The sequence below is a fragment of the Kryptolebias marmoratus genome, linkage group LG20 (assembly GCF_001649575.2).
Source record: "Kryptolebias marmoratus isolate JLee-2015 linkage group LG20, ASM164957v2, whole genome shotgun sequence".
NCBI classification, from domain to species: Eukaryota; Metazoa; Chordata; class Actinopteri; order Cyprinodontiformes; family Rivulidae; genus Kryptolebias; species Kryptolebias marmoratus.
This window is the reverse complement of record NC_051449.1, coordinates 16085005-16108170: the sequence shown is the minus strand read 5'-3', so window position 1 is coordinate 16108170 and position 23166 is coordinate 16085005. Positions and strand designations below refer to the sequence as shown.

General features: G+C 36.3%; 1 protein-coding gene across 3 annotated transcripts in view; it reads right to left on the bottom strand.

Moving 5' to 3' along the window:
* Positions 1 to 23166, bottom strand: part of astn1 (astrotactin 1) — a 300003-nt gene that overhangs the window by 241300 nt on the left and 35537 nt on the right. For all 3 annotated transcript variants that reach the window (XM_017420879.3, XM_017420880.3, XM_017420882.3), the window contains exon 2: positions 2346 to 2527. In XM_017420879.3, coding sequence (XP_017276368.1) covers positions 2346 to 2527 — 182 coding nt within the window. The remainder of the gene's footprint in view (positions 1 to 2345; positions 2528 to 23166) is intronic.

Below are 23166 nucleotides of genomic sequence, written 5' to 3'. Positions count from 1 at the left end.
AAAAAAAAAAAAAAAAAAAAAAATACATACAGTGACTTACTGTATGTATAAAGAAGTGCCAGTATAATTTTCTATTAAAATAGCTAAAAAGACAAAAAGAAAACATGCTCCCATACTGTTTGTCAAACAATAAATGCTATATGAAATATTTATATGGTGTCACAGATTTGTGTCATTGATTTCTCTAAACTTTAGTCACAAAGATAAACAAAAAGTTACACAATTATTTTGAGATTATTAATTATTTTTTATATCACATTAAATGGTTTACACTAATGTTTGATAAGAAAGTGGAACAGAATCTTGTTTGGACTTATTGTTCTTTGTAGAAAGCCCTGAGATTACCTCTTTTGTGAATTGGCGCTATATAAATAAACTGAATTAAATTGAATCAAATTGAACTTTCACAGCTCTAGCCTGGCCCTGTTTACCCTCATGTGTCTGGTTTTTGAACTTTTCTAACTGGTAATATCAAAGGAAAACAATCATGTGGCATATAAAAGCCGAGGCTGGAAAGCCCATACAGCAGACATCATGGGACCTTTTCTGTATCCACAAGGAGCTGAACGAGTGACACGGCTTTTGCTTTATAGGTCAAGGCTTCCAGTCGGGTGGCAGGCTGCAGTGGACCCTGGGAAGCCCAGTAGCAACATTATCTCCATCTGTTGTTATGGTCTGCTCTTATTTGCATGTTAATCCTTCTCTACCAACACCTTCATGAAAGCACCTATAAGGAGGCGCTGTCTCCGTAGCACTTCAAGGATGACAAATCAGCAGATGAGAAAGCGGAAAGCCGCCGACCTGAGGGTGATGGGATGTGAAATGCAGATAGAGCTGGGAGTAGAAAAGTGAGACGAGTGCAAAGTCAAAGAAGTAAGAAGCAGAGCCAGAGCAGTGGCCTTTTATTCTCATGCAGAAAATACCATCAACACCTGAGCTCCTACATCCAGAGACTTGATGCTTGCTAATTCATGCAAAACATGCAGAGGACAGGACAAGGCCAGTTCTTTATCATTAAATCGTGGTCTGAAGGTGTTGCGCCTCCATGATTTCATTTAGCAGAAGTAGCTGCTGGCAAAAGTCTTCTCAAGCTGACTAATCATTTGTGTATGCAGATATAATAAGCTTTCAATGTCTGAAAATACATATCATCCATCAAAGCATGATTGTAATGTCTTTGGGCTAGAAAAGGGCACTGGGAGTAGGTGTGGCATATCTTAGATCTAATAAATATACATTTCCTCGGGCAAGAGTAGGAAGCAGAGAGTTCTAAGGATTCATTTCCTACTCTACCAACATTGCAGATAAGGTTTGATACAGTGCATGCTCACAAAAATCTACATTCTGTAACTAGTACTTTAAACTTCATAAATGTATGTTGTTCTGCTATAATCTAACACTTCTCTGACATAAAAAGGGGGAAAGTATTCATCTGTTGTAAAAGGAAGAAAATCTGCTGCTTCACCTTTCTTGTGTGTGTGTATATATATATATATATATATATATATATATATATATATATATATATATAGTTACAGCACATTATAGTCTGTGCTGAATTTGTCCCGTATAACAAAAAGCAAAACAGTACACCGAACTGAACGTCGCACACTTAACCCTTATGAGGTGTTTGGGTCAACTTTGACCATTTCAGAAGTTTCCAGTCTAATAAAACATGGTTGTTGCTTTTGTAACTAAAGTTATTTTTGTTTTTAAGATATTTCTGAGCCTATGCCCTCTTTTCACTAATAATATTATACAAGTCAATTTGAATGGAGAAAACAAAAGATGTTCCTCTGTGCTGCTAATAAAACTCTTGAAGAACACACACACACACACACACACACACACACACACACACACACACAAGAAATAATCATTTTGGGACAATCTGTGCTAAATAGCACATTTTATCTGTAAAGTTGTTGTAGTCAGAAAAATCTATGAATTATGTTCTTTTGTTTGTTTGTTTTTTCAGCTCAGATCAGTGAGACTAACATTTATAAAAATTTAACAGCAGTTTTAAATTTGTACTGTTCATTATAAACCTAGTTAACATTAGTTGGTGATATAGACATTATATATAGATGTAATGGAGTGAATATTGTTGATAAACACATCAGAAGGTGTTAAATGTGTTTAGTTTGTAAAAAAAACAAAAAACAATTGGGTGACATATAAACAAAACTGTTGTGAGATATCATATAAAAAGGACATTGAATCAGGAAAAAAAATATACACCCCAAACTTAAAAGAAAAGTGTTTAGAATTTGAATTATTCTGCATTTCAAAGAAAGTAATATTTTGGCCAATTAAACAGTTAACCCATGAATATTAGGTTTTACCATCACAGAGATGTGCAGAATACGGAGCTCTTCCTTCGTAGAGTCATTGGCCGGGTCTTCGGTTGGTTCTGGGAGGTTCAGGCTGCCATCTTGGTGGTGAATGTGAAAGAGTAGTGTGCCGTTCTCCAGCCACTGCTGCCGCCAGCGCACCAGAGGGATGTCCTCTGAGTTCCCTGAGATCTCTGACAAATACAAAAGAGAAATGGCATTAGATGAGAAGCTCACTGCTGTTGGTAGCAGTACCAAATTATCAGAAAAATACTGGCAATAAAATCCACTAAAATTTGAGCAAATGACCAGTAAGTGGAAACAGCTTGATAATCAAGATTGTTCAATATAGCACAATTTTCTTTTTCAAAAACGTTTGTTACACCCAAAAATGAAAAAAGTGTAAATTTAGATGTAATAGAACACTTGTAACCATTTCTTTGCTAATTTCTACAATCATTTATGCCTAGAAATGGCTCTGTTCAGTATTAATCTTTAGATTGTTTATTTTTCCATGATCCCATCCTCTGAGTTCCCAGCATTTACATCCATCTTGGAAGGAGCAAACAAAAAATGCAACAAAATGGTTAAACCCGAGAGATAAAAATGAGTAAACAGTGATTTCATGGAAGCGACGGAGCATGAGAAACATTGTGCTTCGTGTCATACCTCAGTTCCCCAGACAATACATTCCACCCCTGGTTTGTTATATTAGTGATGTACGCCAAAACACACACCGAGTGCAGAAATGAAAACATTATGAATGCATGACAGAGCTTTATGGGTGGTTTTCTGTTATGTAAATATGAAGCGTAGCAAAGAAGCATTGCACTCCTAAGTCATGAGTCACAAACTGAAAAAGAAGTGACTGGGAGTGCAGACTGAATTTTACCTCTTAGAACTGCAGGCTCACGCTTGAGCTGAAAGCACTCTATTCTTCACAGGATTTTGTAACATCTTCTAAGTGTTGACTGTACCATATAAATATGTGATAGTTTCTTGTGTATGATTGTTTTTACAACAACTAACCCTAAACCTTACCAAATAAAGATGTAATTGTTTCTTGAGTGTAATGTTTTTACAGTGCTTTTAAAGCTCATATTTCAAAGCAACTAAATTCAAAACCTAAAACTAAAATAAATGACATTAAAAAAGAAATTGTTGCAACCTTAAACTAAAAATAAAAAAGTAAAAAGTAGCCACTTTTACATTTGTCATAATCTATACATGTATAAATATTACCTTGTTCCGTATAAATTGAGAGCAATTCTCTAAGCTTGTTAATTCAGAGCATTTCATTCTCAGGCCATTCATTGGGTGACTAAGTTAGGCCATGAAAAACGGGACATGGATCATTTCCTTTCTAATGAAGCATGTGAGAGCCTGTTCACACTGATACGGTTCATGTCATTTTGCAAAAACTTTTTCAACAGCTTGTAGTCTTGTTAGCATTGATCTACATGCATGTTAAATAGTCTTCATCAAAATAAAGGAATATAAAGAATTTGTCTTATTCTTTCCAAAATGTTTTATTGCGTCAAATCTTCCAACAAACTCCACTGTGAAAGCTGTAAAGAGTGACATACTGATTTCCTCCTCATAGAAGGTGGAAAGTGAAGTCCATGTTTATGCCAAAGCATCCTGTCAAGAAGGAATAATTCAGGGAGGAGCATGAAATTTATAACCACATTTTTTCCCTAAATATTCTATAGAAAAAAGGGACATTAAATCCCCTGACACAACTTTGACAGACTTTTGTTTTTAATGGGTAATACATATTGAACAGTTCAGTCAATGGTATTGACAGAATGCTATGTTTTGATTGTTTGTTTTAATTCCTAAATAAAAGGGAAAAAAATTGTCACAAGGCGGAAAGTCTTGCTATTCTTCTGAAAGTGATTCTTTAACTACATGTATTTTGTAAACAATATCTTACAGTTCTATTATTGTTGGCTAGAATCAATACTACCATTTGTGTATTTTAATTAAGAGTTTGAACTTCAACGTAAAAATCTCCCTCATATTATTCTTTATTATTTTGAAGAGGTTCAGGCATCATGAGGTTCTGATTCCTGGTCAGTGGATTATGAGAGGTTCGGACTGTGAAGTAAGGCTAACAGATGAGGATAGAGCCTGCCTGATCAAAAGAACAGGCCCAGAGACGAGTGACTAAAGCAAAGAAAGGTTGCAGCCCATGTACAATGCATGAGAGACTAAAGGAACTCTGAAACCAGAGGAAAGCTAAGGAGCAGCACAGATGTAAGGACTGACTAGATAATGTAAAGCCTTGTGTTGAGCTCTATATATAAACACGGGCTAACCCTATGCCACACCAGACCATTACACTGATTACTTCCAAAGAAGTATAGCTGCAAGCAAGATCTTACTGCTGATCACAGGCTTTTACACCCAGTGTGCAAAACTTCAGAAGCACATATCATGTTAAACAGCATTTGCAGCTGCACTTTGTGGATGTTTAATGATCCGGGGAGTCAAATTATTATCTTCTGTTTTGCCTTATTCTTCTAACTTGTGCTTAAACATAAAAACACAAACTGTTAACAGTCAAGCCTTTGCTTGTCCTTGGTCTTTTCTAAATTGAGGACCAAGAAAACATCAATTTTGCACATTAAGATCAGATTACAAGTTACTGGGAGTGCTGGCAGCCTGTATGTAAAAACATATCTAGATGGTCTCTGCAGCTCTGGAGCAACTTATTCAAGTTTGACTAAAGGTTTCTTGAATAAAGTAACCAGGATAATTCCTGCTTGGCTTCAGAGATGCCTCTGAGACAAACTTAATATGCCTACAAAGTCAACTTATGATATCTGCAAAACGTTGGCGGTTAGGCAGACAACAAATGACATTACCAGAAATAAATATAGAAGAACTCATTTTGGACCAGTTAGGATAAAGTGTTGGATCATAATTAACTAAAAGCTGCCACATTGTTTTCTGCTATGTATGACAAGCTTTCTGTATTTAGTTGTACGTTCTGTTAGTTACTTATTTCCAAAGACAGTAGTTATGAAACAAGAAGACAATCATTTCTAAAAAAAATCTTTGAGTTTTAATTAAAAGTCAGGCTTCTTATAAAGACTTGGATTGTATTTGACTTAAGCAAACTCAGATTGCATTGAAAGGAGTAAATTTTTTTACACTTTTATAGATTTAATTTATAAAATCCTGTGTATTACGAATTTTAGTATATTATTGTTTTGTTTTCAAAATTTGTCAAAGTAAGATATCATTATCGTAAAATGTCGGAATCATTCTGAGCCAATATGGACCAGTCCAGATTGTTGCTCCAAATACTATGCATGAACAAGTACTAGAACAAAAGTAAATTGATTAAAAATAAAACAAGTTGAGGAGTTGAGGAGTCTTTGTGTAGTTACTTTAATCCTCATTTCCACATATGTAAGTAATGTTAAGGTAGTAACTGTTAGCCTTTTTTACCACTTTTGCATGCGTGGGTTCCCACCAAAATTTCTAACCCAAGTTAAAACAATCCATAAAATCTTGGCTTTTCATTTTTTCTCCTCCAAAACGTTTGATCAGAGTTTTGCACATTCACTGAAGACTGCCGTTACTTCCCCAGGATTGAAACAAATAGATGGGGAAACTGGTGGGTTAGATTTGTTTTGTTTTGCACTGTGCCAGCTTTGGTCTGAGGCATAAAAGTTTTGTAATTGAAAACATTTTAACAAGTCATTCAACTAACAATGCTAGTGCCCCAAATGCTGGCATGTAAAACTCCTTTAAAAATATTATTGGTATGCTTACATGATGATAACTTTAATAGCTACAGTATGTTTATACTAAATGCTGCCTCATAAAGTTGTTTGTATTGATGTGTACTTCTACTGAACATCTTCATAAAAAGCTTTTATGTTTTTATTATTATTTCAAATGCACTTTCAAGAAAGCTAGCAAACTGAAAGATTCATTGTAGATGGTCAAGTTATTTTCGTTGCACCATGTATGTGCAAAAAGGCACTTACCTGGCCTAAACTATTTATGATGAGAGCTAACATCATTAATTTTTTGTGGACATGCTGTACATGCATATAATTACAATACAGCACTTCACCTCAGTGTGCAAGAGTCTGCCCTCTTTGTTAGACATCCCATTACACTGATTATTGGCAAAAAAAAGCACTTCCATGCTGGATAATAGCCATAACCCGTATATAGATTATAACCTGTTTACAAACCAAAACACTTTGCTTGATTTTACTGTGATACAGCAGTGTGTGTGTGTGCATCTGTAATTGTGAGAGTATAACAAGGTTTGGCCTGACAATAACTGATGCCCCAATGCTGCAGTGAAGGGGGACTTCCCTCTGCCCATAAATAAGATTTAAAAGTCCCGTCTGGTTTGAACCTAAATGCAAATCATGTGCTTCAGTGTGACAGGGCACTTTTTAAAAAGTGTGCCTGCTCTCTCTGGGGACTAGTTTTGCCATGAGAGCTTGAGTAATGAGACCACCGCTGTACAAGACTGCATTCAGTGCCATCCAGCAGTGAAACAGACAAAAGGCTGATAAAAGATGGGGAAAAAAGAGAGGAAGACTGAGAAAGAAAATCGCTGAGGAAATGAAGGAAATTGTGGAGAGCAAGAAAGAATGACCACCTACTAGCAATAAAGAGAATTAAAATAATATGATTATGTTGCATTACTAAATTTACCTCCGCTGAATGCAGATTTGCTGAACCATTCAGTTTAAACAAGTTCGTAAAAAATGAACTTGTGTAGAATTTCTGTTTTGTATGAAAAGGTGTTTAGTTTTCCCTATATAGAAATCTGTGCAGTCCTCACTTCACTGAAGTATAGACCGATGCTTGGCTTGTTTTGGGGTGTTTCACATGAACCAGTTCTTGTCTGAGGGTGTTATTAGGCTTCAAGTGCTCTGAGATGTTGTGCTTGGAGAAAATCCAAGTATGGTTTTCAGATACTCCTGGAAAATATTACATTTTTGTGCCTATTCGTTGTTGCTCAGCTTCAAACTGTGACAGTTTTGTTTTATTAGCTTGAAGAACAGGACGTATAACACATTTAAGAACCAAAAAATAAAGTCTTGCTGCCTACTGTACAATCACTAAGGTATAAAATGACCTGGAGGACTGTAACTCTATTCTAACATGTTGTGTTTGCACAACACCACAAACAGTGGCAATGTGCATTATGGTCAGACGCCTCCCCTTTGCTATATTCTGTTGAAAGGACTTTGTTCTGAAGAGTCTTGTGTCTTGAAAATTGTAAACCGCAGGTATGCTGCCACATTCTTTTTAGAAAGAAGATGGTTTCTCCTGAATACCCTTCAAGACATACTTGTGTAGTGTTTTTCCTTTTTTACTGTCATAAACTTTAACCTTTAATACAAAGAACCCTTAGAATGTGAGATGAAGCTCTTGAGCTTTTTGCCTTTCATCTGAGTATTGCACATACAGTCTTCAAGGTGAATTTGCTGGGATGACCACTCCTGGGACGATATCAGCTGTCCTAAATGTATTCCACCTGTGAATAATCGTTCTCACTGTAGAATAATGGACTCCAAATTTTTTGGTAATGGGGTTATAACCCTGTCCAGATTAATGGACAGTAGCAATTGCTTCTCTGGGATCACCACTGATGTGCTTTCTCTTTGGCATTGTTTCAGATAGCTAACTGCCAAAACCTTTTTCTTTTACAGAGGTGGTCAGGCTTGATGCGGAGCAGTTAATCAAATGTATTTGATTAGAAACAACTTGATAATTCTTATCTTTTTTAGCCCTATGGATACAGTGAGGACATACTTAGTTTATTACATCCTAATTTTGTTTAGCTTTAGTGGTTAAAAAAAGACAGCATATGTGAAGGACTGAATAATTACTTTCTACAACAGTTTAATTTGTTTTGTATTGGCAAATGTTACAGATGACTACAAGCCTTCCTTTGTTTTTGTTTTGTTTATTCATAAATCATATATCATTGTAATCAAACATGAACTGATAAATGAATCACGGAAATGAGAAAAAAAAATCATAAATAACGAACTCAACTAAAGTACCATGAAGAAAACCCACTCAAAGATTAAAATTAATCCCAAGTCAACAAAATACAGCTTTGCTCCGTGTTGACTCCCTCCGGTTATGCATCAAATGTGCTCTTTCTCTCTTTACATTGTGTTCCAGTGAAACAAAGATAACAATCGTTACACTGCTCAGTCACCAGAGGGCATGCTGACAGTCAGAAATGACGTTGGAGCTGTTGGTTTAAACTGTTCCCAGCTTTGCACTAATCAACAACTATTAAATTGACATTCTTAAGCTCAGAAAAACTATTTCCAGGTTATTTTACAGAGTGAAAAATTGTAAGCTGTATTTAATTACTGTTCTACAACTACACCAGGGAATGATTTATAAGTGGGATGGTGAAGCTCCCAGTTGTCACAATAAAGCATCTTAGTCTTCACAGAGGTTAAAAGATAAAAGGGACTTTAAAAATATCTTAATTTTTTTACCTTTACCTGCATGACTCTATTTGACTTATTGTTTTTCTTTTCTGCATACATCTGTTTGCATATTTGCCAGTGAAAGATGATCCTGAAACCATGGAAACAAAGCATAAATAGATCACAAAAAGTATCTCAAAAATGAAGGCTATTATATGAGAATATACTTTAAAGTCAGCATATATCAGCTTTTATATTTGAGATTTTTCAAAACAGGAAATAACCCTGTTTGAATTATGATAATGCAGTAACTCATAAAGTGAAAATGGAAAAATACTGAATATCAAGCAGGAGATTGTTGTGCAGGTAAACTAAAGATATGTCCCAAGTTCATATGACAAACAAGCATAAAGCAGTTTATGTTATACTTTACTGTGCAGATATTTTAAACAAGAAAGCAAGCTATAAATATAAATCCTGGGGGAGAAAAAAAAGAATTTTTGAATATGGAAAAGATTAAACATCTTTGGTTTACCTTCAGTTTACAGTGTGAAAACTACAGATAGTTAAGCCCACATAATACCAGAATTCAGTATGGAATTAAATCATTTAACAAGAAAAATATGAAGCTTTTTTTTTTGTTTTCATCAGACTGCGGGAGTTACTTCTGAACAGTTTGATAGCATCTTGCAACATTTTCCCAGCTAACGCAGAGGGCAGATGTGCGTCGTGATTTATTTGGCTGAAGATGTTTTATCTCACGCTGCGTCATTACTCAGCCCAGCACAAAACCCAGTTTCACCCAGTGTGACAACATGCAGGTTGGGGCCATAATGCATTTTGCTGTGAATTTTAATTTGGCTCCATCTGTAAACAGCGTGCAGCCTCCTCCACTGCTGTCTGGAAGATAAATAAACAAAGACAAACGAAATCCCCCAAATAAATTTTTTAAAGTCTTAAATCGGACATATTAAGAAAAATATGTCGTTTTCTCTGCTATAGTTGTGTGTCTGAGAACTTTACCAAAACTGATAAACTGATAAAACAATGCTGGAATTTTGTTTTGTTGATAATCTCTCATTCACCAAATGATTATGATTTACAAGTCAAAATAAGTAACATCAACAGACAAAATTCACTGTACTTCAGAAGTACGATGTCAAAACTCTTTTGCTCTTCTATTACATACCAGTCCAACACCCTTTTTGTTATTAATATATACCCAGTGAAGTTCACTGTTCTTCCTCTTTCCCTTGCTGCCTTAATCAAACAGCAGAGATGAAATGCCAACGACATATGAGACCTGCAGTGTTTAGTCCATTTAAATTAAACTCTGGTTCAGTTTTATCTTTATTGCAGTTCATTTGTGTAAAATTGGACACAGTAATCACACTTGGATGTGGACAAAAACAACTGTACCGAGAACAATTGAAGGAGGTGGTCTCAGTGTGCTTCCAAGCAAACTTCAGAATGGTTTGTTTAGTAACACGGTGATATGAGCTTGAACCAATGTAACTAACCAGTGTGCGCTGCAAGTTTGAGCCAAATGCCTTTTGGAAGCCAGTTATGCTTCACATTCTGGGAAGTGGAAGAGTAAACAAACTAAAGAAGTTTGCCACTTTCAAGACGCCTTCTCAAAATCCACTTGGTATTCTGCTCTTTCAGATACGACTGAAATATTACCCAAATAAATACTAATGACAGGTCAACTAGCTCAGGACACTGCACCATCTTCCTGTATTTACTTTTTGTACTCCCACCCCACCTACATCTCTGACCAAAGAGCAGACTGAATGTTCTCACATGGTTTACAGTGACCCATTTTGGGTCGCTAGAACTTTGCTTGCAGTTTTCTCTATGCCAAAAAAAACCAAACCACAGGAAATTGCAACAAGTAAACAAATTCATCAACAAGTTCAGACCAGAGTAAACAACTTATAGTCGTGAAAATACCCTAAGATACATTCACATTTGTTTTCAAGTATGAATTTAAAAAACACAGTCCAATTTTCCAGGATGTTTTTAGATGAATGACTACCAGAATTCAAAGAACCTTCTAGGATGCTGATACACCAGAGGTCCCCATCCCAGCCCACTGTCCAGAATGTTTTAGATGTTTCCCTGCTCTAACATACCTGCTTGAAATAATTGAACTTACCTGCTCTGAATGTCAACAGGTTTTGCAGTAGCCTGCCAATGACTCATCCATTTAAGTCAGGTGTGCTGAAGCCGGGAAACAGATAAAACATGCTGGACAGTGATCCAAAAGAACCAAGGTTCATGACCTCTGGTATAAATTACGAGGTAAATTATAAAGCAAATGAATTAGACCTAATTGATGCTTTATATTTCTACACAAAATCTGTTTTCTTTATTAGGTATGCATGCATTTGGCCTCATTAAAGTAGCACGTACCACACGGTTATAGCTAACACATGGCAGAAAGACTATAGGGCCCATGTTTGGAATTTGAGCATGCACGGGCAGCTGAGAATTTAATGTGAAGATATTGACCGAGACATTCAGAACTAATGAGACAGCCGACACGATCTGTTTAGGGGAGATCAGAAGCTAAACAACCATCTGAGAGGAGGGCTGGTTTTGACGCTTGTTTACCCAGTGGGACAGGAGAAAAGTGGGCAGGATACCATATGGCTGCAGAGCTGCGTGCTTGCACAAGGATTTAACAGCACCAGAGTGCTGTATCTGTGTATGTGTGTTGTGGGTGGGAAGTGTTGATGGCTGGAGCTATTCTGCTCACATCCTCATGCAGTGTCAAAGGAAGCTGGCCTCTCTTACTTCTCCTCTCACTGTCACAGTGGTAAGGGATGATAGTTAAAGGGTGGGGAGCTAAAACTAAAGATGAGTAGAGCAGTGGAGTAGGGACTGCATGACAGATGCAAGGAAATAAAATATAAAGAGTTGTGTCTTTGATAGGATGTCTACTCAAGATTCATACTTTAGGGTATGGACTCACCACTGCTGCTGTAACCCTTTAAGCCCCTTCATGCACAAACGTGCAAATTGTGAATTGCACAGGCAGAAAAAGCTGCAGCCTAAATATGTCTGAAATCCTTATCAGAGACACCTTTAATACCACCTAGAACGCTGTCAGCAAAGCTGAGGCTGCTAAGATGCTACGCTGCAAGCAAATGTTGAAAAACGTTTTGATTCCATCAGCATGATGACTCTGCAGACTAAACAACACGGTGGAAAAGTGACTCTAAGGTTCAAATAAAAAAGTAAAAGCATGAGCAAAAAGGAGTTTTGGCATTATATAGTTCTTGTGAGGACGGCCAGATCATTCATCTTTTGTTTCAGAATCTTGGACCCCTTAGCTTTATAAGGAAACAAATATTAGTAAAACAAAAGCCAAAGGAAAAAGTCACTGAGACACATAAACTCTCTAATGTCCCAAGAGAACACTTCAAGCTTTGTTTTAAGGTGTTCTTCGTTCAGCCTTGCTAATTTTCTACATGAATGAGAATAGGAAACAGAGCAATCAATCAAAGTTGGTCCATTTCCTAACGAGCTGCCCAGTGAGGGTGTCCACATATTAACCGAGACAGCCAGCAAATGGTAATTTGTGGTCGCTTGCAAAGCTGTTCTTTTAAAATTTCATGTAGGACGATTATGTATGGGACACAGAGCGTAGAGGACAAGAGGAATGGTCCACTTCAAGGTGAGCTGACATCATGGAAGGCTCTGTCAGCAGCTGCTTTAAAATACACAAAGTGCTGTTTGACGGGATTCGAAAAGACTTACCCAACTTGGCTGCTTTCCAGTAAAGACGCGTGACGTGCCCCGCAGAGTTTCTGCGATTGTGATCACACAGATGAACCCCATTAAAAGCGAGGCGGAGCAGATGGAATGTATTGTTGCCAAGATCGGAGGTTTCAAAACTGTTTCGACAGGTTGCTAAGCAGTTTAAATGAAAGGCACTGAGGCGTAATGCACTGCTGTAAGACGAGGTAAACAAAATAAAGCTGGGACTGCAAACTCTGCACTTATCGCTTTGTTCAGTTCTTTTAAGCGGAATCTACAGAGTGAAATTAGTATCTACCCCTGCAAAAATCCAAAACTCACTCATGTGTACAGGTAGAGTTACAGAGGCTTGCTTTTGAGAAGACTGGCTGATCCAACCCAACAGTTTCTGACTGTCTGACATTTTAACCAGCTGATGGATCTGGGATGAGCACTTTTGTTGATTAAGACACCAACAGCAATTTCTCCCTTTTATTTTAAAACCCAGTAGGCCTCAATTACAACAGATATATTGACTTGTCATACTAGTATGGTACAGGCGTAACTAAGAACATTAAATATATTCCTGCTCCATTAGCAGTGGCATGTAACAATCAGCAGAGACAATATGAGGAATCAATGTTCAGATTTTCTGCCATCAATAATTATCTTTTTTAATTACTTTTCCCCTTGAAATAGAATTCATTTTTAAAATAAACTTGATTTTCAATCACACTTTTTTTCTTAAATTAAAAGAATTGTGAAGGACAGACATAAATTTCATTGTAATGATAGGAAGGAAAGAAAAAAAAGAAACTAAAAAGGAAGCCAAGAGGGGTGGAACTCTGTTTTTTCAGTAGTTTTATCAATATTCAGTATTCTGTCATTTGAATTTTCAGGCGCTCTGATCTGTCCATACCTCAACAGTTCTTATCTTAGAATAGATACTGTATGTGATGTTTTTCATACTCAGAACTACCTCACTCACGATTTTCCACAACAGCATCTCTCACAATTTTTACAATCTGAAATGTGAAAGAGCTCAAACATTGCACAACACTGATGAAAGAAAACTTGCTTGAGACTTTCTGTCGAGTGTCTCTGAGCCCAGTTCTGCTTTTTCCACATGACACCATCAAGGAGCATTTTCAAAAGAATTTCTCTCCTTTCTTGTGAAGACTTTATCAGCCAGCCTTTGATAGTAGCGAGAACATCCAACTTACTGTAGTTTTGGTACACTATTAAAAATACGACAAGATGTCTCCTTATCTCTACTGTCTTAACTGACCTAACTGCCAAACAAATAAACACAAACATGTTTATTTCATATGAGAAGCAAGACTTCTTGAGTGAAGTTATTGTAGCAGTGGTTTAGTTTTTCAGACAGTGTTTCTTAGTGTGCAACTCCAAAGTGCTATATGAGCAGAACAAATTAACCCAATATTTAAAATGAAAATGGTGAACACAAGTTTAAATAATTTTATTTATACCAGTTTCATTTGGGGTATCTATATGTTTTGGGATTTTTAAATTATTTTATTTATTATTATTTTGGTGATTACTCGCTATGTTTTAGCATTCCAACATATACATTGGCGCATCAGATCATTTTAGAAATGTATGAATTAGAAATTTGAATTTTTCACGATTATGTCTTTTTTATGGTTTAAGTTTTCATTTGAAAAATTAAATAGAAAATAAATAATCAATATTAGGTAAGAAACCAAGTGTAGGTACAGTATAGGAGGATACAAGTTATGTCTTTCAGCAAATCAAACTAGGACTAAAAAGTTCTGAACATTTCAGTTTTTGAAACACGGCATCAATGGTCTATACGGATCTACAATTCAATAACAAAATAGTGTAGAAAAAATGGTCCGGGTCAAAGTTCAAGCACACTTCAAAATAAATTAATACGTTTGATTCATGTTTTGTTTTAAACTCACCTTGACAAAGTATTTACTTACAGCTAAACATTACAGGCACTATTCAGCCTACCCAGGGCTGCTGAGAGTCTGAGAGTGATATAGGAGACGGGGGTACAAGGACAAAGGAGACCAGACAGCTGGAGTGCAACCAAATCAGAGGGGGGTTGGCCAATTATTTAAAACTTTTTTTAACCCAGATTTATTGTGTCTGCAATTAGCATATGTACTTCAAGTGCAATTTATCAATCATGTAAAATATACAGTCAGTTTACAATGATATACTGTGGCAGAAAGAGGGTGGGGACCTGAAAATAAAGAGTGGTGTAGTTTGTTCATTTTCACCTGGGAATCATCCTCCTGCAGTCTAAGATTCCAACTAACATTGTTTTTTAACTCATTGTTTATCTTCAGGTTCTTAACTCAGTGTCACACTTTAATGCAAACATGGCCACTGTGAGAGGGATTTGGTTAAAATCTCTATCATAATTAATCTCTGTAATCACATTGTGTTTCACACACAGATACTTAATATTTATGATTAAAAAAACTCTTGCTTTTAGGCAAATAATCTCCCAAAAGACAACATTATTTAGCCAGAAAATGACAAATCTACGCAATGAAGAATGGCCTCCTACTCCTCAAAGATCCCCTGTGCCTATATACAAAATAAATTTAATTGTTGCTTCATGTAAAAAAAAAAAGATTAAAAGGACTGCCGCTCTCCTGTAATGCAGCCTCTCATCTCAGTGTTGACTTAATTCAACATTCACGTCATCCCTTCCAAGGAAGGCACTCACTGTGCAATGAACCAAACAAACACCAGAGTCATTTTCAATCCTGTGATGAATAGCAATTACGATTTCTGCTATGTCTCATTGGCCAACCCATTTGTTCTTTTGCAGAGCAACAGAAAGGGAAAACAACATGTAAAAGATAAACTGATGCTGAAAATGATCTTAATTCTAACAACAATCAGCTGTCATATGTTCTTCATACTTAACTTATGGATTTAGTTAGAGGCTGTAGCTCTTTGTTTTGGTATTACTTGCCTGATCACTAAACATCCCACTTGTCAAGAGGCTTGTTAGTATTTTTAGGGACTTACTCTGCCAGTTTACTGATCCAGCCTTCATCAAGTGAAATTATAAATGCCCTGTCCTCCTACTTCAGAGGGAGAAAAAAGTTTAATGGCAGAGAGAAAATGGTAAAATGACCCTACTACTAAAGTCACCTTGAATACTTAAATGTAGTGAGGGGATTGGTTGGCTCTCCCCATGGGCAATTTAACATGCCTGCCAAGTAGCTCAGGTACCTCTGCATGGCATGAATAACAAGTTGTTCTTCTTCATGTTGCTAAATAAATCCACTTTAAGGAAGAGGCTCATGACTCAATGACATGGAGAATTTCACAGACAAACAAGGTGTTAGAAAAGAAAGCTTGGGACCAATTCAAGCTTTTTTATCAATTCTTTTGCTTACTGTGAATAAACAGGATTTTTCTTAGTTTTTAATCATTAATTTATTTTTGTTAGTGATGTTACATTTACCCAAAATAATCATTCAAGCTCCTGAAAGCTGTTGCAGAAGTAGTAAGGTTAGTTTCAATACTTTAAAGTTTGGTGTTTGCTAATTTAAAACAGCAGAAAAATCCTGATTTTCCTCAAGTGAGCTTAAATGAAAAGTGAAAACAGAGCACGCATGCTCTGCAAGTGGCCTCAGCCCTAATTTATTTCAAGTTTTCTTACATTTTAATTATACTCAGTGTTAAGATTATTACTGACAGTCATTGTATGTTGAAGCTGGTGCAAAAAACCTTAGCTCTGATTGACTGTAACAAAGAACCAATCTAAGATGGATCATACTAGGCAAAAAAATACAATAAACAAAGATAACACCTTGCATGTAGTAATTAAATCCTGACACATTTAACTGATAATTCCTGTCGCATTATTCATAAAGCTTACATGCAACCACAGGCGTGGACACATGCATTGAACCCCTCTTCGTTGACAGATGTAAGATGGAGAGAAAAGCAGAACAAATGAAAACCACAGCCTGTCTTGCCAGTATGTGGCTTTTGGGATTATTGTTAGCATCCCTGCATATATCACATATTGATTATTACAGTAGGTAAACACAGCAACGGTTGATTGCTTGAGCAGAACAAAGCTAGCATGCGGATTACACAATGACCCTGAGAATCGTGTGAGGTGCAAATGTGTGCAAAACGCTAGTGTTCCTTTGTCCTTTCATCTCCTGTATGTTGCTTTGATCAGTGTGAATTTGTCCTGACTTGAACTGTAAAGTCTTTGTTCAAATATTCTGATGAAAGTCTGTGACTGCAAAGCGATAACAAGGAGAATATTACACAGAACAACTAACTTCTAAAAAAGGGTCTTTAGTTGTAAGGTAATTATTCTGGTCACATTTAACCAAGGTGTTGATCTTGACTGGTTATGCAGGTAGACTGTTAATCAAGATTGCAAGCAGCAGATAAACTTGACTCTGTGCTTTAAGGTAATTCATAAGAATTTCCATAAGTCTTTGATGTAGCGCACCTTTATAAGACATCTAACTTCAGCCTAGAGCTTGACTGGCAGCGTCGCTTGCTCTACTTATGTAGTTTTTCCAAACTTGTCAAGAAAAATAAAGAAGGTTGATATTTCTGACATTACTGGCACCATGCTATTGTGAGTAATAACATATGACAATTGCAAAGTCTACATATAATGTGACTGAGCTTCCATTTACAAAAAGACAGATTGTGACACATCTTAAACTATGAATGCATTGAGCTAAAGGTGCTATAATTAGTGAGGAAGTACTTCTACATTTTAGCACAACTTTTCAATGCTCAATTCAGAAATCAAGAATCAAAGGTAGCATTTTGGGGCAAAGCTCAAAAGCTTTTGACAAAACTATAATTTCAAAAAAGCAGTACTTTATCACATCCTTCAGGCTGTTTCAAATTGGGTTTTAATTAAACTTTTCCACCGTATGTGGGGTTAAATGTTGGTCATGGACACATTTGACAGGTGCTACAGTTTTTAGTTTTTTTAAGTACTTTAGAAGGTTACACAACAGAGCAGCTGGTTAGCACTGTGCCCTTGTAGCAAGAAGGTCACTGATTCAAAACACGGCTGGGTTCCTTTTTGCCTTTCTTTACTGAAATTTGCGTGTTCTGCCTGTGAATGATTTGGTTCTTGATGGGTACTTCAATACCTAGTGTCCAAAACATTGTATGATAGGTTAATTGGCCTTAGGTGTGATTGAGTGCATGCTTGGTTGCTCACATCTATGTGACCATGTAACGGAATGTCACCCTGTCCAGGTTGTATCTCGCCTCTTGCTCAATGACTGCTGGAGTTAGACACCAGCTTCCTGTGACCCTGCAAAGGATCAAGCAGGATGCTACTAAAGGAGTTAAACATGTCAACAAATTGTTTTAGTCAAATATCAGAAACAATAACAATTAATGCTAAAGTACCACATAAAACATTAACCCAGGACCTCAATTACTGACATTTCCTCTGAAAAACTTATTCTATTTTAGTTATTTACTACACAGTTGTAGGACTTGACAGTTTGTTGCGTGTTTCCCTGGAAATTGCAGTTTTGACTGCAGAGTTACAATGTACAGTATATGATGTGCCGATGTATTACCTATTCAGGTGGAGTAGATAATGGGTGTCTGACCTTCAAAAAGGTAACACAGTGCTCTACCCATGAGAAGAACTGAATCTACAAGTCTTGTTCTAATGTATTTTTCTACCCACTGAGCTACAGTTTCTCCACTCTGTGTTTTCCCAGTTCAATAAAGAGAAAAAGCATTGAAAAAGTGCTGTGATATGTTTAATCCATGACTCTGGAGCCCCCACAAGGCAGTTAGGCATGGCCATCCAATGGAAGGCTGGATTTAGACAAAATATCAATGCTGCATGGATCGAATAACATTGCAAGCTGCTGAGTGTTACCACCTAAAAAATAAATGCTTAACATCCCTAATACTACTTTAAATAAAAGGGTTTTATCTTATATTAATTGCAATAAACAATGTGCAAAGAAGAAAACAAAACAAAAAAAAATATTTATTTATTTATTTTGTATTTATTTTTTATTACAAAAGGTGAAAACTGTTTTCTAAGAGTTCACCTAAAAAGCAGTCTATAAAACTTTAAGCAAGTATTTACTTTGATCAAGGAACAACTTTGGAGAAGTGCATGTATAAAAAAAACATTCAAAATTTTATTCATAATTGGAGGAAAACCTCCATTTTAAAACTTGATGAATCACTTGTAAAATATGTGTAAACATTAGTCAGTGCCAAGTATACATGAGCTTGCTTGCAATATTTAGATAATTTATTTCACAGTATAAACATCTTTACATCAAAAGGAAACTACAACTGCAAAAATTAGAAAATGAAAAGTCAAACAAAAAATGTAAATGTTTCAGGAATGTTTTTGTGGTCTTAGCAAAAAATCAGACAACATTAATTTTACAACTGCATTCAGATTTTGTTTAAATGCTGGAATTGCAACACATCTCTGTCAGCGTGTAGCATTTAGAGAAATTGATGTTCTGAATTTATGATACACATACATATTTATAATCTATCTAAGATTTTCTTAGTATGTATTATTCCATTAAAATAAAAATGTATATGTTTTAATAACTTAGTATTAGCTCTTTCATTTAATATGTTTGTTTTTTAACAATCAACATAGGCACAACAATAATTAAGAAGTCTGGTCTGTGTGGTCTGTATGCAGTGGATTGCATTCTACAACTCCATCAGTAGATGGTGCTGTTCTGCATACAGTCTTTGAATACACTGTGCAGTTGGTTGAGCAATCATAACATCTAAACCTGGTGGCTTGTGGGTGCTGCCTCTTTAATCCCTTACCTTTAGAAAGGGCATTACTTCTTTGTATTACACGTCCTCTCCAGTTTTCAAGTTGTGCAGAGTTGCTTTTAGAGTTGCCCGACTCTAATGCTAGTTTTAAAATGCAGTGGATTCTCAATGGCCTTTGAAAATTCATGCAGCATGTGTTCAAAACAACACACTTGTTTGTCTACATACTGAGACTGAATAATTAGTACTAAACACCCTGAGAGGTGGTAACGACAATCTGTCACAACGCCGCAGTCTGACCAGCCATATCTGGCTTAAACTGGGGGTGCCGCTGCTGCTGTTGTGGTTGCTGCGGTGAACTCGCACCATGCAGGGGCTTATCTAGGACACACAGGAGGAACAACAATAAACTTATCAACATACAGCCACTTGGCTGGATGTAGCTGCAAACCCGCTACGCTTGCTCCAACCACGAGCCGGCTCCGGTTCACTGATCATACACACCGGCAGAACCTAATCAGGGGACAGAGAGCCTTTTCAAACTGCAGGCTCCGACCTCATACACTTCAGACAGACAGAGCCTGGGATAAAAAGAAAAATAACTTATGCCAGGTAATATAAACTGGAGAAAGAAGTTCAATAACTATGCAGGGAACGTCACACCCTCCGTGTCAACTAGCTTCCAGGGCTTTGATTGAAGCTCTGCACAAACCCACAGCAGGGCTTTTCTTTCCCTTCTTCTTCCTCTGTTACCAAATAAGTTACGGTGCCACAAGAGTACATAAAGTTTCAGAAGGTCTATTGAGTGGTCAGTGGAAAAAAGAAGAAAAAAAAATCATATCTGAGGCACAAAGCTCTAATACAAACAAAGATAACCCTCAGTCTATTTGCCGGATGTGAAGTTTGGAAAGCAGCAACAAAGATGAGATGTCAGTGAAAAGGAAGGAGCACAATCCCATACAGGTAATTTCTAAAGCATGCAGTGTGCTTTTACATGCAGAATAACAAAACGAGAGGGTTACCTTAACACCCAGATATGCGTGTTACTCTGCATCAGTTACTGTTGCTGATACTAGATATTTCACGGCCAGTGCGGAAAAAACAGAGAAATCCATCTGGTCATATTTGAAGGACATGTGAGCCTTTTAAAGCAGTTTTTGGTCAGTATAGTGTCTATTCTTTCTCTCCATGTTGCTACAATCAGTTAATCTATGGCAGTGACTCTAGTGGAATGTGTACTTGCATACATGTATACATGTTTTAGTCATGTTCCATTTTAAATAATAGCCTTATTAACCAACTCTATTTGTACTTTCTCACTGACTAATTCTGATTCACTACATTCGGCTCTCACTGTTCTGTCTAAGAGAATAATCATAGTGATCATCGCATCAAAAAGAACATAGAGACTTGCCTCTCCCAATCTCAGTGTCTGAAACAAATTGAAGGTGATTTTCAATAACAGGGCTGACGAGCAACAGTAGGCAGATCAGAGAAATTCTCTCCATCTGACAGGCTGTAATGAAAGAGCCAATCTGGTGTTCTTTGTGTTTTAGGATGATCATAGCTTGGTTTCAATGGCTGCTTGAAGAGAATTTTTACCATTCTGGATATGATGGGGTAAGAGCGATATGTTTTCTCATACTAATCTTTACTTTTAAAGTCAACTTGAGACCTAAAAAGTTTACTCCACACAAACTGTACAGCTTCTGTTATATCTGCTTGTGACTAAATGCGACATAATTTTTGTATCAATCATGTATGGAAATTACAAGAAAAATACTTTCATAGTATCTACTGCCTTTTACTACATATAGAGTATTTGAGTATTTCTGTGCAATTGTTGACGTGGTAGTCGACAAGTGCATGTGGTAGACGTGGTATGGAAATTATTGATGCCTTTCCATATTTTTTGATCAATTATGCTACTATTTGTTTACGTTAGTATCTAAAATGTAAAGTCAATGTCATTCAGTGCCAGAATGTGGTTAGGGTTAGCTACTGAAGTGTTGCAAGTTAAAATTAGATACGTTATGAGTAAACTAATGTGTTAGGAGGTTATGTTGTACTTTTATTGAAGATTATTGAGGGAAAACCTATCCAAGAATATCACTGTACTTAAATTTGACTTTACAGGAAATACTGTTTCTCTGCTATTGCACTAAAAGGATGTTGCTGCAGGGCTTTAAAAGGCTTCGAAACCTTTTACAATGATCCTGATCTGTTATTTTAGCTGATGGACTTTTTTTTAACTGAACAGCTGCAGCGTGTGAGGTTGAAATGTGTTTTGATACTTTTTTTTTCTTCACTGAGCTCACCCCAGAAGTTGGGCAAATTCACTGACTTTATTTATGTTAAAACTGACTTAAAGCTGTGACAATCGGCAAGACAATTTCATTTTTGTAAATGGACTGAGTGCAAAAATGGTCATGAGATGAATGCTACTAAGTTTTGTAATGATTTTGTGATCTTTCTTCTCAGGAGCAACGACTTTGCTTTTGGACCCGTATTAGTGGATTTGGGCATAAATGTCTATAACTAAGCATATTATTATAACTTTTATGCAGAATCTCACAGTCATCTCATCAGAAATAATTATTCATTAGGCTGTCAAGTGAGGAGAATATAAAAAGTGGCACTGGACTTGATGACAAGCTGACCTATGAACCAGAGGTGAGTTATGTGGACAAAAAAAGCCCACTGGAAAATTAATATTTATCGCAAATCTTTGATTGTGGCTCCAATTACAAAATGTTTCTTTTTTTATGTCAGAACAGCCTTTCTTCAAGCAGGCTGTTGTAAAGATGGTGAAATTACAGGGACTGATCTCTTATCAGCTTAAATTTTTCATATATGACAACATAACTTTATGTTTGTATTTTATTTTCATTTTAATTAAGTTTTACTATTTTGTAATTCACTGGTGGTTGCTAAAGCATTACAGGCTGTAAAAGAAATTGAGGCATTCTGTTAACATAGGGGCAGTAAAATTACAGCTTCCACAAGCAAATTACAGGATATTAGTTGCTGATTTAGAGCCAAACTTTAAAAAGGAGGGGTTAGGTTTTTTACAATTTGTAAAGACTTAAAACAAGTCCATTTAACTTTGATTAATAATTACTCTATTGTGCCACACTGTTGGTCTTTGATTCATTTTTGTGATGGTAGGTAAGAATAGATTGTCATATGTAGGATAACTTGATGATAAGTTTATATATATATATATATATATATATATATATATATATATATATATATATATATATATATATATATATATATATATTATAGGGTAAAAACAAACACACCCATCAGAGTAAACTACTGATAAACAAAAGTCCAACTGAAACTGATGACTGAAAAAAACATGAGAGGGTGGTAGAAGTCAAAATTCACTGTCCACTTTGGTACGAGGGGGAAAAAAAATCAATTTTGCAAACACTTTTTGGAAAACCATCAAGAAGAAGAAAGAAACTACTAGTCTTTGGTGAATAAAAGCTTTGGGAAACTCAAAACTGTGTTTCTCTCTAAAAAAAAGATAGTGTTTTACATTCCCTTGAAGATGTTTCTGGGAACCAGTGAAAAGAAGCACTCATCCGTCTACCAAAATGACACCAAATTTAAAGATTCTTGCCTTTCAACTAATCTTGTCTCAATCAGAAATTTGCAGTAGAGGAACATTTTGGCTACAGCCTAATCATCCTAATCATCCTCATCATCTGACTTTCCTAATCTAAGCTCTACAACCCTGAAAGCCATTTAAACAATGACTCTGGACCAAACATTTGACTAATTCAGTACGAGCTAATGATCAGCCTCAGAAGAATCTGCTCAGTGTTTTACCTTCAGTAGGGACTCACTGTGTCGAA